At 47.4% G+C, this 17,102-nt stretch overlaps 1 protein-coding gene across 1 annotated transcript; it reads left to right on the top strand.

The window, feature by feature from the left end:
* Nucleotides 1-4,334: 4,334 nt before the first annotated feature.
* On the top strand, nt 4,335-5,404 carry LOC125532642 (uncharacterized). The gene is made up of 2 exons (XM_087535959.1): nt 4,335-5,268; nt 5,361-5,404. Exons 1-2 carry the CDS (start codon nt 4,377-4,379, stop codon nt 5,402-5,404), a joined length of 936 nt encoding a protein of 311 aa, XP_087392085.1. The 5' UTR covers nt 4,335-4,376.
* The last annotated feature ends 11,698 nt before the right edge of the window (nt 5,405-17,102 follow it).

Below are 17,102 nucleotides of genomic sequence, written 5' to 3'. Positions count from 1 at the left end.
CTTCACCACCGCGGCCGGAAACGGACGGATCCCGTCCGGATCCGCACCTCAGGGGCCTTCTCTGCTCCTCCCCGACGGCAAGCCGCCGCTGCCGCCTCGCCGTTGACCTCGGGCGCCGCCGCCCTTGCCTCCTGGGATCCCATCGGGATCGAGGGAGACGAGCGCCTCCGCCTCCTCCCCGCATGGGCCGAAGCTCCAAGGCCCAGCATCGCCGGCCCAGCTTCCCGCAGCCAGCGCCAGGCCTCCTCTCCAGTCGCAGGCGCCAAGGCCCAGCGCCGCCTTGGCCTCCCAGGCCAGCTCCATCCGGCCCAGCGCGCCGCCCCCGCCTCGGCCTGCTTCCCCTCCAGCCGGGCCGAAGCCCGTGGTGAGAGAGCACCCAGCGCCCCATTTTTTTTCCTTCTGCTGTTGGGCTTGCCCAGATTCGGCCCGATTCATGTTTTTTTTTTCTGCGGAGCGATTTTGCCCATTTATCCAGGGATTGCCAGTTTTGCAGTTTAGTCCTCCTAGTTCATGCATTTAATAACTCACTAACCGTGCATCGGATTAAAATGTTTTATATATGAAACTTGCTCAGAATTTTGTGTAGATTAATAATATCCAACTTTCATCTATGTTTGAAATGCTTAAAATGGTGTTTGCATTAATTTGCTCCTATGCCATGTTAAAATGATTTAATTCATATCCAAATAACCGTAGCTCCAAATTTAATAAACTTTATATGTAAATGGGGTAGAATTTTGCCTAGTTTAACATGGTGTGCTTGTTTTTCATGTTTAATAACTCTAAAATTATGTTTAGGGCAAAACAGTACCAAACCTTAAAATTATGCATATGAGGATTTTCCGGAATTGTTGTTCGTTGCTTCCGGCCTCATTTAAACTTGCCTAGATAGGTAGTTTTGTTGTGCTTCACCTCTTGCCATGTTAATTAACATTTAATATTGTTGGGTACATAAACGAGATCAAACTAAATAACTTATCGTGGTGTTCCGTCAATATGCAACTCGTTGCATATTTAAGCTCCACTTAATTTGTAGGATTGTTTGTGCACTTTGCCATGCCATGCTTCATTAAACCGGACATGCATCATACTTGATTGTGCATCATGCCATGATTATGTGATGGTTGTTTACCATGATTGTTTGCTTTTTTCCGGTGTTGCTTCTTCGGATTGGTTCCGATAACGTCGCGTTTGTGAGGACCCGTTCGTCTACGTCTGTTTGTCTTCTTCATGGACTCGTTCTTCTTCCTTGCGGGATTTCAGGCAAGATGATCATACCCTCGAAATCACTACTATCTTTGCTATGCTAGTTTGCTCGCTCTTTTGCTATGCCAATGCTACGATGCCTACCTTTTGCTTGCCAGCCTCCCAATTGCCATGTTGAACCTCTAACCCACCTTGTCCTAGCAAACCATTGATTGGCTATGTTACCGCTTTGCTCAGCCCCTCTTATAGCGTTGCTAGTTGCAGGTGAAGATTGGAGACCGTTCCTTGTCAGGACATTTATTTACTTGTTGGGATATCATAATATATCTTATTTAATAAATGCATCTATATACTTGGTAAAGGGTGGAAGGCTCGGCCTTATGCCTGGTGTTTTGTTCCACTCTTGCCGCCCTAGTTTCCGTCATATCGGTGTTATGTTCCCGGATTTTTGCGTTCCTCACGCGGTTGGGCTATTATGGGAACCCCTTGACAGTTCGCCTTAAGTAAAGCTTTTCCAGCAATGCCCAACATTGGTTTTACCATTTGCCACCTAGCCTTTTTCCCTTGGGAGTCGCGCATCCCGAGGGTCATCTTTATTTTAACCCCCCCTCGGGCCAGTGCTTGTCTAAGCGTTGGTCCAAACTAGAGCCCCTTGCAGCGCCACCTCGGGGAAACTCGTGGGCTGGTTTTAGTTGTACGGATTGCTTATCCGGTGTTGCCCTGAGAACGAGATATGTGCAGCTCCTATCAGGATGTTGGCACATCGGGCGGTGTTGCTGGTTTAGTTTTACCCTGTCGAAATGTCTTGTTATACCGGGATACCGAGTCTGATCGGAACGTCTCGGGTGGAGGTCTATTCCTTCGTTGACCGTGAGAGCTTGTGATGGGCTAAGTTGGGACACCCTGCAGGGATTTGAACTTTTGAAAGCCGTGCCCGCGGTTATGGGCAGATGGGAATTTGTTAACGTCCGGTTGTAGAAAACCTGAACTTGACCTTAATTAAAATGAATCAACCGCGTGTGTAACCGTGATGGTCTCTTTCCGGTGGGGGCCGGGAAGTGAACATGGTTGTTGGAGTTATGCTTGACGTAGGTTGTTCTAGGATCACTTCTTGATCATAGATTCTCGACCGTGCTTTGCTTTCTCTTCTCGCTCTCTTTTGCGTACGTTAGCCACCATATATGCTAGTCGCTTGCTGCAGCTCCACCTCATACCTTTACCTTACCCATAAGCTTAAATAGTCTTGATCGCGAGGGTGCGAGATTGCTGAGTCCCCGTGGCTCACAGATACTTCCAAAATCAGCTTGCAGGTGCCGATGAGTCCTTGCGGATGACGCAACCAAGCTCAAGGAGGAGCTCTATGAAGATCTTGTCCTTTATATTGTTTCGTTCTAGTTGATCAGTAGTGGAGCCCAGTTGGGGTCGATCGGGACCTTTTGTCGCATTTGGGGTTCTTCTTTTATTTTGGTTCCGTAGTCGGACCATGAGTGTATTTGATTGATGTAATGTTTATTCATGTAATTGTGTGAAGTGGCGATTGTAAGCCAACTATGTATCTCTTTCCCTTATGTATTACATGGGTTGTGTGAAGATTACCTCACTTGCGACATATGCCTTCAATGCGATTATGTCTCTAAGTCGTGCCTTGACACGTGGGAGCTATAGTCGCATCGAGGGTGTTACACTCCTCTCCCAAGCTTAGGTTTTCTCCACCTCTCACTGGTTCCGCCGCCGGTCCGCCTCATCTCCGATAGTCTTAGGGCCATGGAGGCGTGGTGGAACCCGGCCTTTGCCGGTGGGAGGGCTCCATTTTAGATGTTGCTTTGTGCTTTGTTAGGGTCTGTGTCCTACTCAGCAAGGCGAGACGGCGACGGTTCCTTGAAGATGGATTAAGGTTCTCCCCGCCTAGCCCCGTTCCGGTGGTGCGTCTAGCACCGTCGGTAGATGTGTCTTCGGCGGATCTATCTTTGGTGGATCTGCTCGGATATGTTAATCATTCGTCTACGATTGTGTGTCTTCAGGTTGGATCCTTTTGATCTACGCTACTCTTCATCGGCGATGGTTGTTGTCTGGTGCGCAGGTCCTACAGGGTCTTGGCATGGCGACTTCCCGACTGTCTACTACGAATAGTTTTTTCCGGCTTCGACGAGGGAGGGGCGATTGCGGGCGGCGCGCCTTCAACTCGTTTCAACTCTTGTAGTCGTCGCTAGGTGGTCTATGACACTGGACATAATTTTTATTATTTCTGGTGTTCGTCATACTGCCATGATTGGTGATGAGTATATCAAAAGTCTTTCCACACAAAAAAACCGATTAAAGAAAAAAAACATGCACGGTATCATGGTTGCTACCTAGAAAAAAAACACAAAATGACAACTATTCTATGCATTGTTCTCGGATGAATTTTCGTAGGTGACGATAGCCCATCTTATTCATCATCTCTTTTTTTTTGAGCTGCCTTAGTCATCATCTTTAATTTGCCGCGAAATGTTTAAACAAGTGACATGCAGGTGTTGGATGTCGTGTAGCTCAAGCTACGTGGTACCTTTTATCTTAGCCATTCATTTTTGCATCATGATCCGTGCAGGCATATTTGTCATTTTTGTTTCTCTCAAACGAAACAACGTATAAACTTCAAACTTTGCAGGACAACAAAACATTCTAATTACTATGTGGGGAAAAACTTCAGATTTTTTCATGCATTTTAAATGCTAAAATTTATTTTTTTAATAAAAAAATCCTCATTTTGTATATTTATGTTGGTCCAAAAAATCTGAAAGTTTTTTCACACATTGAAGTTGTAAATTTTGTTTGATCTGCAAAGTTTGAAGTCTATATGTTTTTTTATTTGAGAGAAACAAAAAAGAGAAATCTTCTTGCTGTAAGTTAGTTGAAGAGTACCGATCTCAAAGCAATGTTGAAAGGGTGGAGATAAGAGGTTTCATGTAGGTTAAGCTAGAGAAACTTTACCGTGTTGGATAACTCCAGTGAGGTACTCCTACGTGGTACGCCCGCTTCAAACACACTCCCGCTGTGGAGCGCACGCGGCCACCCGTAACCATGCATCTGAACAAACTAATTCTCATGTCTCCCTCCTCGAGGAACCAAGAAACCCAGCCTCGATCCAGTCTCCCCGCATCCATCGCTCTCCGGATCGACCGATCCGGCCGATGGAGGTGTTCGACGAAGTGCACTTCGTGCGGCTCCGGTGCCGGGTGCGGCGGACCAAGTACCTGGCGGCGGACGACGACGGGCACGGCGTGTGCCTGTCCAGCCAGCGCGGCGCGCACAACACGGTGTGGGCGGTGCAGGCCATGGAGGGCGCGGTGGAGGGCGCCGAGGGCGGGCCCTTCGTCCTCCTCCGCGGCGCCTATGGCCGCTACCTCTTCGCCACGGATGTGCAGGCCGCCACGGGGCCCGGCCACGGCGTCCAGGCCGCGCAGCAGGCCCGGCCGCACCCGAACACGCCGAGGTGCATGCTCTGGCAGGCCATCCGGCGGCAGGGCTCCTTCGTGATCCGCAGCGCCGGGGGCCGGTACCTCCGCGCCAACGGCAAGTACGTCCGGTGGCGCACGGCCGTCACCGTCGCCGGGGACGACGCCAGCGCCATGCTGCAGTGGGACGTCGAGGTCGTGCCCCTTCGCCTGGACCGCCCTACCCTCCTCGATCCACCGCCACAGGTTCTCATTGCCCCGGCGATTCCCGCATTGTATATTTGCATGGCGATTGATCGTGATCGATCGGTTCCATCCGACGTGCAGCCGATGCGGAGGCGGCGCCGCCCGCCGACGGAGGAGGAGGTGGCGCGGCAGGTCCGGTACATCCGCGCCGGCGTGGACGGGGACATAGACGAGACAGGGTGGCGGACGGTGCGGATCAGCACCAACAGCCTCATGCAGCTGCGGCTGACGCTGGCCAACCTGCTGGGCCAGAACCGGTCGGCGCTCCACACCACGCTCTGCGTCCGCGCCGGTGCCTACGCCGACCTCTCCCCTCTCCTCATCGACCTGCCCATCGGCAACGACCGCCTCGACATCGTCGTCATCACCCACGGCACACCAGGTCCGTAAGAATTCTTCACTGTCCTCATCAAGCACTCATAGATAAGATAACCAATTGTCAGGACTGACTACTCGATGTTGATGGAATTTCAGTGGACAACACGTTGGTGTACCCAAACGTCAATGCGCGGAATTGAACATCATGCAGGGGTGAAGCGACATGGTTTGGGGTTCATGCTCGATTCTCTCATCGCTATCAAGTGGTTGGGTTTTTCTCGTTCGTTTTTGCTCAGAGAGTAGCTTATCCTGGAGCAACTGCTAGTGTACATCGGACTGTCAGAGCTGTTGGCGGGGAGAATGCTTGTAGAACAGGGTAGTACGTCGTTTTGACACTCAGTAGTAGTTGCTCAAGATGCTGAATAGACAGTGATCTGCCTTGTGATTTTGCTCTCATCTTTAGCATCTGGCTGGTGGTCTGTAACGATTTTTGGGTACAATGCTGCTACATGGAAATAGTAGTATTTGATATGAATACTGTCCAGAAATACATAGAGATCCGTTTAAATGGTCTTTTATGGGAAACACAGTTGTAGTTCCTTCCTACTGTGTATATTAAATGTTCATGTGTAGGAGGAGCAAGGGGTCTACCCCGGTGAAAATCAGGGGCTGAGATAATTAGTTTGAAAGATTAAGTAAAAGTAATTACATAAGGGCTGAGATAATTAGAGGAGAATATACCCCCGCTCTCTGCATCTGGGCGATGTATACAACCAGTTTATTAATTATTAATAAGAGCATCTTTAGCAGACCCCGCATCCCGCCGACCCATAAAACGCATTTGCAGTTCGCAGAAAAAGGTTTTGCAGGTCGGCGTAGACGGCCGCAAAGGTAGACCCTGCAGAACGGACCCGTATAAAAGGATATTCGCGGAATATGCTCTTTTACAGGTTAGTTTTAGCTGCGGTAGAATAGACCCTTCAAACTTAAGCTGTAAAACGAAATATTCACTTATGTTCTTTCCCCACGTCTTCTTCTTTCTCTCATCCATGTCCATGGTCAGTTAGCTTGCTCCCGCGAAATCAATGAATAGCACACGAAGCTGTTAAAAATGAAGCCGCAGACAACCAACTACGAAGGGCATAAAGTGCCGAGCCAGCAAGCTCCTCCGTCGGGGCTCGAATCGATCGAGAGCTAGCTAGCTAGCTAGCTCAGCTCGAATCCATCTAGGGGCGAGCTAGCTAGCTCCTCCGTCGCTGCAGCGAGAGACACGGCCGGGGGCTAGCTAGCTTGCTTGCATCGTTTCACAGCTAGCTAGCGCGGCCGGGGGGGCCGACGGGCGCGGCGGCCGGGAGCGGCGGATAGGCACGGCGGCCGGGAGCGGCGTACGGGCGCGGTGGTCAGGCGGCCCGGCGAGCTTCATGGTGTTGGTGGGAGTAGAGATTTCTTAACCGTCAATGTTGACTGGTATGCAGGGCCTTGATAAAAGTTGTCTTCAAAATTGTAGATACTAGAAGTGCGTTGCAACGGGACCACATTAATTTTAAGAGTTCAATATCAATTATTTTAATATTACATTTAATATTTTCATACATATCAAGTGACATTCGCGACCTTTTTTACCATCAAACGCTCTCACACACACACTCTCTCTCCCTCCCTCTCTAACACACACATATCCATCTTATTAGGTAAGGGACCATAATCCGTCTATTTTACACGCACATGCGCTAGTGCATAACAATATGGATTATGTGTATTATATTTGCCACCACAACTGAGGGAATTAATTTCATGTAAATTGGTCAACCACAGCTCCATGACAAACAATACATCTAAATTCTCATCGTTATTTTTATGTAACATTGGCGAGAGGTAAACGATGGTGATTGTTTCCTTTGTTTGGAGATTGATTACCATCTATGAGTTAAGCTATGTACTAAAGAAGAATCTGATTGTGATACGTGAATTGATTGTTGCCTTGTACGTTTGGTTTTGGTATTTGAAGATTGATTACCATCCGTTAGTTGGGTTACCAAAGAAGAAATCAATCACCGTATGTAGAAAAAGGAACTACATTGCACATGCTTACACCTCATCTACTCGTGAGAATATATATAATTGGAGCAAACAAAATAAGTGCAGACGAGAGATAAAACATCAATGAGGATCCCTAATGTCTTGACTAATATGTTGTCCTCCAGCTTGAGAAGCACCTACAAGGAAGGGCTAACATACAGAATCACGAGCCACTCCAATTTATGACTCACACAACTTCATCTTTAACTTGTTAATGATGCGTGAACCTCAATGTACCATGTGGTACATTTGGAGGCCATGATGACCTGGTGCACCTGTGACTTACCAACGTTCCATCATGCGCAACGCCTTCTGGAACGCCTTTGGCATCGCATGACAGAAGGTAGGAACGTGTTAAGAGTAACTGAGGCAAAACAACAAACAAGTGGCATCCCTCTTGTAAATGCACCCCTCTTGTAAATTTTTATCCATACATAGAAGAATTTTAATTATCTCATCATTTTCTTAATTTAAATAAACACATCACATAAATTTGGAATTCGTGCTGCTATTCTCATTCTCTAGCCGGACAATTTTCCATGGGGAGAACTAATGCATGCTTCCTAATATATCAATGTTCCAACCTTCTAGACTGGAGACTGCCCAAAGAAATTAATTTTTTTCTACCACCAACTTCTTCATATGGTAGAAAATGCCATCTTTTTTACAGAATTATGACATAAACTTTAAAACACATACAATGGTATTATTTTCATTTTTCAGAATGCATTTGTATGCCAAGTCATACAAGTTTGATTGCACACTCGCGGACCATCCAATGAATTCTCTAAATTCAGTTAAAACCCAAGCATTACATGATTTCTTATTGTGCATCTTTCACCATGTAGTGACCCCTAAAAGAATCAAACAAATACCATGCCTATTTTGACATAAGCTCACATGCTATTTGACCCACCTAAACTGGCAACCTTCAAATACTCCGGACGATGTTCCATCATGGAAATCCATGTGTTGCCACAGAACAACACAATATCACTCAAGTTGTATTTATCATGCTTACCGTCCTTAACTGGTTCTATATTTTATTTCTGAATATGCACCTATTTCACACCCCCACCAGATACGTTGCTCTTCGTTCTTCATTATTTATCTCAGCACACCCTTTGACATGATAAGTTACTTCTTACAATACTTTTCATTGTTTTTTCATGGATTGGCAACACTCATGTTTAGGTGTATCTTTGTCCATACAATCCGGATTTTGGACTAATGGGATATTCAAATAAATGATTACCGTGATTTTCCCAATTCGTTTACTATGCTCTCTTGTACTCCTCGTTGGCTTTACCTCAACTCATTGCCATCATTTCTGATCAAATCACCTAGCAAAAGCAAACTAAGTTGTTAAGATAGAAACAAAAAAGGACAAAGTCTTTACTAAAATATAAATAGAATACAATTCGATCAGTACATGCTTGCTCACTTAACATAATTTGAACCACAAATAGACATGTGAAAATAATTCAAGTGCATGATGGATGCTAACTTATTTGAATTACTTAATTTGAGGGCTGATATCAATGGACTAATTACTAATTAAACCTGCAAAACATATCGCACTAAAATGTATGTATAATATTTGATTTTACAAAAGAGGTATGGGAATATCTATAATCAATGTGTTTGCTAGCTAGACAGTGTCACTGCTTCAACCTAAACTAATGAAAAGGCACCAGCCTGGTCCTGGCTAGATTATTTAACAGGTACTATCAACTGAGCTATGATACTAAGGCATTGCCACTGAAAATTGAAATAAAAATATTATCATGAGTACTCAAGGCTCAGCACAGTTGGAGATGGAGATCGGAGGAGGCACACAGGTGGTGGGTGATGATGTGGCCCAGTGGAAGAACGGCCATGTCGTCGCCAGAGCATGAACAAGCGGATGCTCCCATCCTGTTGGGCGGTTCTGGAGAAGGATCCAACCTCGAGCATCTTCTCGCGGTGGAGGCGAACGGCTCCACGATGAGGTCCGCAATGAAGGTGGCGGCGGCTCCTCTCGTACCTCCGCGGCGACGAACGGCTCCACAATGAGGTCCGCAATGAAGGTGGCGGCGGCTCCTCTCGTACCTCCGCGGCGGTGAACGGCTCCACGATGAGGTCCGCAATGAAGGTGGCGGCGGCTCCTCTCGTACCTCCGTGGCGGCGAACGGCTCCTGGATGAGGTCTGGCGGCGGATCCTCTCAGATGTCAGCGGCGGCGATCTCGTACCTCGGCGGCGGGCGAGTGGCTCCACGATCGACCTAGCAAATAGATAGATCGAGGGCAGTCGCGTTGTATACCTAGAATATTTTAATATTCACAAAAGAAGTGTCCTTTTAGGCCGGTAGCTGAGTCAATCTTGACCCTTTAATAAACTTAGTTATATTCTTCATTTACACCCAGTTTAGTTAGAAGTACTGGCAAACAATGCAGTATGCTATAGTCTGATAATATAGGGTAATGGATATGCTGAAATTGTAGATACATGGGCTCCTAATGATTGAACTAATTTATTTATTTTTCCACACTACAGAGACAGGTGCTTGTAGAAATACCAAAGTATACGCCAAAACAAATTTCTTTATGAAAACATTGGACAGCTATGCTGCAAGGTAGCAAGTAATCTCACGACAATTTCAGAAGCAAAACAAGGGAATAGGATGTGCAAACCTCTTAAGGATTTGAGAAAGTTCATAACTCCTCAATCAAGTCAACCATTAATTTCACATAGCGCATAGGAATCAGCCGCCTCAGCAATCTCCTCCCCGTTGGATCTCGTACCAGCAAGGTCCTCGAGGCTAAAATAAACCATCGCCCATATGGACAACTACAATGACTGAAAAATATGTGGTCATTAATATGGGCAGCAAGAAAAATATGGAAAGAACTGGAAGGCTAACTCTAAAACCAAACTTAAAATGGGAGCTAATTATTTATGTGCTCTAAATCCATATAAAAACTAATAATCATTCTCTGTCTGAAAAGAAGTAACTTCCATGAATGGGGGAGGGGGTCTATACCTTAATGAAATCATTGCACACAACAGAGCAAAGCTGATATTGTTATAAAAAAAGTACTTCTTGCTACAAGGACAAAACCAGGAAAGACCATGTGCAAAGTAAACTTTCTCGTCAATCTAGCTGGGGGCCTGTTCATATGAAGAAGAGAAGGATCAGCAAAGGAAATAACATATCAAGAAAAGAAAACAAAAAATATTAGAATGTAAATATGTTTGCTCATCGATTACCTTCTACCTTTTTGATAAACATAATTATATTTTAATTTGCTCCGATGTTTTCTTATTTTTTTACCAAACTGCCATATATGGTACACGAAGAAACATTTACCTGAAGGCATTAATATATTTTCAGCTTTTTAGTCTTACTGAATACTCCTGAAGGAGTCAAGGACTTGTTTGCTACTGTATATTAATAGGAGTAGGTAAAAGGCCAGTGTAGGTGAAAATATTATAAGGACACATACATTAAATTCAATGACAAAATCAAGCTTTCAAATGATGCTTATGTGGTATTGCAACGAACTCCGACATCCAAATGTACTGTAAAATAAAACAATTTAACATCTGATGTGAGCGAGCACAAGTATCGATCAATTTTACAATTGCTGATTTAGATCCCAAGAGGCTATATTTCTTTGTTCAACTACTATAAATAAACTAAATAAGATGAGAGTGAGACTACATACATAAAGCTGAATGTGCAAGATCGACATCATCCCCTAAGTGCTTCTCTTCTCAACTGCTTCCTTCTGGATGTTTTGATTGTTCAGAAAAAAAAATTCAAAAATACATGGTCAGATAATTGCAAGCTCACTTTATTTATAGAAGAATGTTATTGAAAGAATTGCATCCAACCAAAAACAAACCTTAATTTGAGACATATAGTTTGATGCCTTACCTACAGTTGTAACCTTCTGAGCAAGTATGCCAATCTGCATGTTCGAACAGAATTTTCTATTGGAGAGCAAGCAGAGGTTTATACATCAGAATCTTCAATGAGAAGCAAGCAGAGGTTATACATTATATAGAGGAGACTAATAGAGAGTACCAACTCGATATTTCTTGTTTGTCCATACTTCAATTGTCGGCATGAAAATGAAGCACTGCCACCGTTGCCGGCTCCTCCAAATGCCCATCGGTGTAGGCATGCTGGAGAACATACAGTACTGCACGAGTCAAACCGAAGAAGCAAAGAGCGTAGGAAAATAGACAATTGAATACTGAAAGAAAGGAGAAGATAACCACCATATGCATAGTTCATTACATGAGTTAAATTACAATGGTTATATTCCAAGGCCATCTGACAGTCCCTATTTTACAAAGCTTGGCTTTGATGAACATACCAATCAACTACTCTTAACGTTCCACATCACCACAGCTAGCACTGATTGTAGAAAACTTACAATATTATTTAGAGGTGCTAGTTCAAACTATTACCAATTATTTGCATGGCTTATCATCAGCAGTTATGTTTTTACTGCCTTTAGTATTTTAATTAGGCTTCATTCAGAACTGTTGGTGCACATTAAGTATGAGAAGGTAACAACAGGCAAAATATCAATCTAGGCATTGGTCAAGTTTCAGTTGAGAATTCACACATTATGTAAGAAGTATATGTGATGATAGATTTGAATCTGAAAGGAGATCAGCATATGTATACCTTGTAAAAACATCGTCCGCCAAAGGGGCAAGTAGCCCTTCTAAAGTCAAAGTACCTACAATCAGTCGACGTGAAATAACATATGTGTGGCTTAGACAAATGTTTCATGAATCAACCTCTACTCTGAAGAACATACAAATGAAATTCTCTCTAGAGTACTATTAACCTAACGATCATATAGTGAGATGCATGCAACCATCAGATTTATTGTTACTGACCTAAGAATTTATGTATTTCCGTCTCAAAAAGTAAAAATCCAGTCCTGAAATCCGCCCGCCGCCCACGCATCTATGACAAAACCTCTTCCCCTGCTGCTCCTTGATGGTGCACCTCCTCTCCTGCTGCTCCTCGATGCTGCAACTCCTCCCCTGCTGCTCCTCGATGGTGCACCTCCACCCACGACGGCGAAACCAGCGGCCCTTGCTCCATGACACCGGACCAACCAGTAATGATGGATATGGGTTTTGGTGACCTCTGACCTGAACTGCTGCGGCTCAAAAAATCAACAAAACAAGATTAGCACGCTGGAAAGAAAATCAAAGAAGTCACACACATCAGTACATACAGCCAGTGTAGTACAAGCAGCAAGCGCAGCTAGCAAGCCGGCCACCGTACGCGCAGGTTGCAAGCAGTCAGCACAGCACCCGTGCACGAGGCGCACAGCATGCGCACCTGCCGTGGAGAAGCAGGGCCGGCGCAGCACGCGCAGCACCTGCGGACGGGGCGAACAGCACGCGCACCGGCCGGAGAAAAGCAGGGCCAGCGCTGCCATCCACACGCCGCGACGCCCTAGCACGGCGCCACGAAGGACGTTTTCCTTCTCCGCCCCTGCACGGCGCCACCGCTGCCCCTGCTTCTCCACCCACGCCGCGATGCCCCAGCCGCTCCACCCACTCAGCGACGCGCCCGCCTCGCTCCGCTCCTCATTGCCTGCAGCACAACTCAGCGGCTAGGGTTAGCCGCAGGGGCGCGTGCAGGGACTTAACGACGAGGAGGTGCTCGAGGGTCGATGGGGGAGACAGGGCGGAGGCACGCCGGTGGCGGCCGACGCAAGAGGCGGGGCTGGTCGAGGAGATCCTTAGCGGCGGCGGCTTAGATGTGCGAGGGCGGCAGCGAAGGGATGGAGGGCGGCGGTGAACGAGGGCAGTGAGTCGTGCGTGCGAGTAGAGGCCAGGAGAGTCGTGCGTGCGTTTGGTTAGGGTTTTTTTTGCTGGTTAATTTTCATAGGTTTTATTTCGTTGGTTAATTTTCGCTTGTAGATGGGTGCGATGGGAGGTGCGGCCCTGGACTGCAGAGGCATCGCGACATGGTTTTTCGGGTTTTTCGCGGCTGAGCGGGAGGTGGGAGGAAGTACCAAAGAAGTATCAAAAAAGACCGGGTGAGGTGGGACGAAAATAAAACCCGGAACGCGACCTACGAACTGAGACATTAGGAGTAGAGATAAGGGTTTCGGCCTCGCGTTTATAGGGCCCCTTAAAAAAATAAAGGGTCGGACGATATTAGGGAGTCTGTTCGGGCCTGTTTTTTTGACTGGAACTGTAGAAAGCGGTTATTTTGCGGGTTTGACCACTTATGCGGAATCTGCTAGAGATGCTCTAAGGACCTTACAAAATAATACATGAATAAGACTGAAGTCTCCATCCTAGCAACACTTGTTGCTACTACTATCCCCTTGATGAAGAGATGCCGAATGTCCGAGCCGAATATCAAACAGACATCACGCCAAAACCTAACATCTAAAGCCGGTTACCCCATCCAAGCCACAATGCCGGTACTGGGTCACACACCGATCTAGCGCACTCTAAGTGGGAACCACATGCGCATGTTGCAAGGGCCGTCACCACCGTCTTCCACCGATCCATCTTCAGAATAGATACTGATGCATCGGCCTTGCTAGGCCTCTCTGCCATCGACGCCACCAGGATGCCAGACCGCGTAGTCCTCCCGCACGAGTCCATCGTCGCGCCGAGTCTTCACTGCGCCACGCCGCCGAGATCCGCCGCCATCAATATCTAGGATAAAGCACCGCTCCACCATCGTCCACTGGCCCCTCGGGCCCGTGTACACCTCCAAGAATGACGCCCCAAGGGGGAAACAACACAAGAGCGCCCCGTCTGCGTCGGCTGCGACCCACGCTGCTGCACCTCCGCTCACCGCCTCGCCCAGCGGGCTGCGTCGCGCCGCCTATACTGCTGTCTCGCGCCGGCTTCGCCCGTTGTCGGTGTCAAAACAGACGGATCTCAGGTAGGGGGTCCCGAACTGTGCGTCTAAGGTGGATGATAACAGGAGGCGGGGGACACGATGTTTACCCAGGTTCGGGCCCTCTTGATGGAGGTAATACCCTACTTCCTGCTTGATTGATCTTGATGATATGAGTATTACAAGAGTTGATCTACCACGAGATCGTAGAGGCTAAACCCTAGAAGCTAGCCTATGGTATGATTGTTGTTGTCCTACGGACTAAACCCTCCGGTTTATATAGACACCGGAAGGGGTTAGGGTTACATAGAGTCGGTTACAAGGGAGGAGATCTACATATCCGTATTTGCCAAGCTTGCCTTCCACGCCAAGGAGAGTCCCATCCGGACACGGGACAAAGTCTTCAATCTTGTATCTTCATAGTCCAACAGTCCGGCTGAAGTATATAGTCCGGCCGTCTGAGGACCCCCTAATCCAGGACTTCCTCAGTAGCCCCTGAACCAGGCTTCAATGACGATGAGTCCGGCGCGCAGATTGTCTTCGGCATTGCAAGGCGGGTTCTTCCTCCGAATACTCCATAGAAGATTTTGAACACAAGGATGGTGTCCGGCTCTGCAAAACAGATTCCACATACCGCCATAGAGAGAATAATATTTCCACAAATCTAATCTGCTGACAACTTTTCATAGCATGACATCACACCATGGCCCGGTCATTATTCAAACCGTTTTTCCCAGCCCACCACTGCACGTCTCGCGAGGCGATTTTATTGGCACGTGTTGTCGAAGCAGAGATCGTGTTCCCCTTATTACGGGATTCTCATCAATGCGGGTGTGGGTAACTCAATCGTGCCTGTCGGTATGACTCCTCGATTTAGGCAAGTTCCAAACGGCCACGCGGAGGACGCTTGATATTCACCCTCTTTATAAAGGGACCAAGGCCTATCCTTTTTTCTCGCGCTCGATCGAATCCTTCCCCCACCTTGAGTTCCAACACCCAAGGCTCAGACTAAGCGCTTCGGACCTTCAATCATGTACGGATCCAACCTTCAAGGTCGGTGGATGCCCTCCTCTGTCACAGAGGAGGACATCAAGAAGCTAAGGGAGGCCAGATATCTGACCGCCGAAATCTCGCACAGGCTGCCTGCCCGAGGACAGGTCATCCCCACTCCCGAACCCAATGAGAGTGTCGTATTTGTTTCACACTTCCTCCGAGGGCTAGGCTTTAGTCTTGATCCCTTCGTCAAAGGGCTCATGTTCCATTATGGGCTCGACTTCCATGATTTAGCTCCGGATTCCATCCTTCATATCTCGTCGTTCATCGTCGTATGTGAGGCCTTCCTCCGCATCACCCCACACTTCGGCTTATGGCTCAAGACCTTCAATGTAAAGCCGAAGATGATCGATGGGCGACACGTAGAATGCGGAGGTGCCACAATAAGCAAAGGCGTCGATGCCCCATGGACAAAGGGTTCCTTCCCGGAGATATCCAACTTATGCCAGCGGGAGTGGTTTCACATCACAGCTCCCCGAAGTACTAAGTGGGTGGCTGCCCCCGCCTTCCGTTCGGGCCCCCACCACAACTGGCGTCATGGGTCAACAAGGGGCTAGACTGGGGGCCGGTTAATGACGTGCCGACATTGCAAAGTCGCATCCGAGATCTCCTCAAGAGGGACGTCGGCCTTGTCACGGTAATGCAAGTCATGCTAGTTCGTCGAGCCCTGCCTTGCAAACGTCGACCTCTCCGTATGTGGGAGTTCAACCCGGAAGGGCCGTGAACTATTCAACACTTCTTCAGCGCGACGCTCAAAGAGATGTACAAATTGTTCTTCGGATCAAGAATAAAGTGTCCGGACACCACCGAGGATGCGAGTGTCAGGACCCCGATTCCAAGTCACATCGATCTAGCCGGTAACACTTCATATCACTTTGCGGCCTCACGCACGGTATTCCCACGGGTGTCGCCTTACCATGGCCCGAGACTGTTTGCGCCTTTTGGCTCACGTATATGATAGTGTTGCTAGCATCCATATGACAGGGAACCCGGGTCGACGTGGCTAGTCGTGAACCCAAAGCGGCACCAACCTATGGGGACAAGCATACATGAATCACATCGAGCATGTCGGTCAGCAGCGTGTGAATCCAGGATGTAGCACTGGGCTAACAGGACTCCGGGAACCCGGGCTGTAGCAGGCTAGGCAGGACTCCGGATGTCATCGCGTGACATTTCCCCGAAGGGACAGACACAGGAACGAAGTGAAACACATGCCGGCCAGTCAAGTGTCCTGAGCAGTAGTGCTGGGCTAACAGGACTCTGGTGAACCGGGCTGTAGCGGACTACTATGGCTCATGGAAGCACTAGACTACATTTCCCCATAAGAGAGGCTGCCAAGGATAAACAACTAGATTGTCGGATCCCACGCATACCAAGCATTTCAATCATACACACAATATGCTCGATATGTGTAAATACAACATGGCATCACAACATAACTCTACAACTCAAGTATTTATTCATTAGGCTCCAAGGAGCGAGATATTACAAACATGGGTCTCATGACCCAACAATCATAGCATACAAATCAAAGCACATGCGGAAGCTTAACATGTCTGAGTACAGACATCTACAAATGAAAAAGGCTGAGAAGCCTGACTATCTACCAGATCCTGGCGAGGGCACAAGATCGTAGCTGATGTATCAAGCTAAACGTCGAAGTCCACGCGAAACTACTAGCGAGACTGAAGTCTCTCTGCAAAACATAAATTAAGCAAACGTGAGTACAAAAGTACTCAGCAAGACTTACATCAGAACTAGCTACATATGCATCGGTATCAACAGGGGGTGGTGGAGTTTAACTGCAGCAAGCCAGCTTTGACTCGGTGGCTATCTTAAACTACGACTGCAAGTAACTCTTTTGAGGTGGTGCACACGAGTCCAC

This window comes from Triticum urartu, chromosome 1A, assembly GCF_056163025.1.
Source record: "Triticum urartu cultivar PI428250 chromosome 1A, HENAU_Tu73, whole genome shotgun sequence".
NCBI lineage: Eukaryota > Viridiplantae > Streptophyta > Magnoliopsida > Poales > Poaceae > Triticum > Triticum urartu.
Note: the sequence above shows the minus strand (reverse complement) of the source record. Positions and strands in the feature narration are given on the sequence as shown.

Bases quoted from the DNA above. Each gene is read 5' to 3' on its own strand.
- LOC125532642 (XM_087535959.1), top strand. From the start codon at position 4,377: ATGGAGGTGTTCGACGAAGTGCACTTCGTGCGGCTCCGGTGCCGGGTG. The intron at 5,269-5,360 runs GTCCGTAAGAAT...ATGGAATTTCAG, and splicing joins CATCACCCACGGCACACCAG to TGGACAACACGTTGGTGTAC.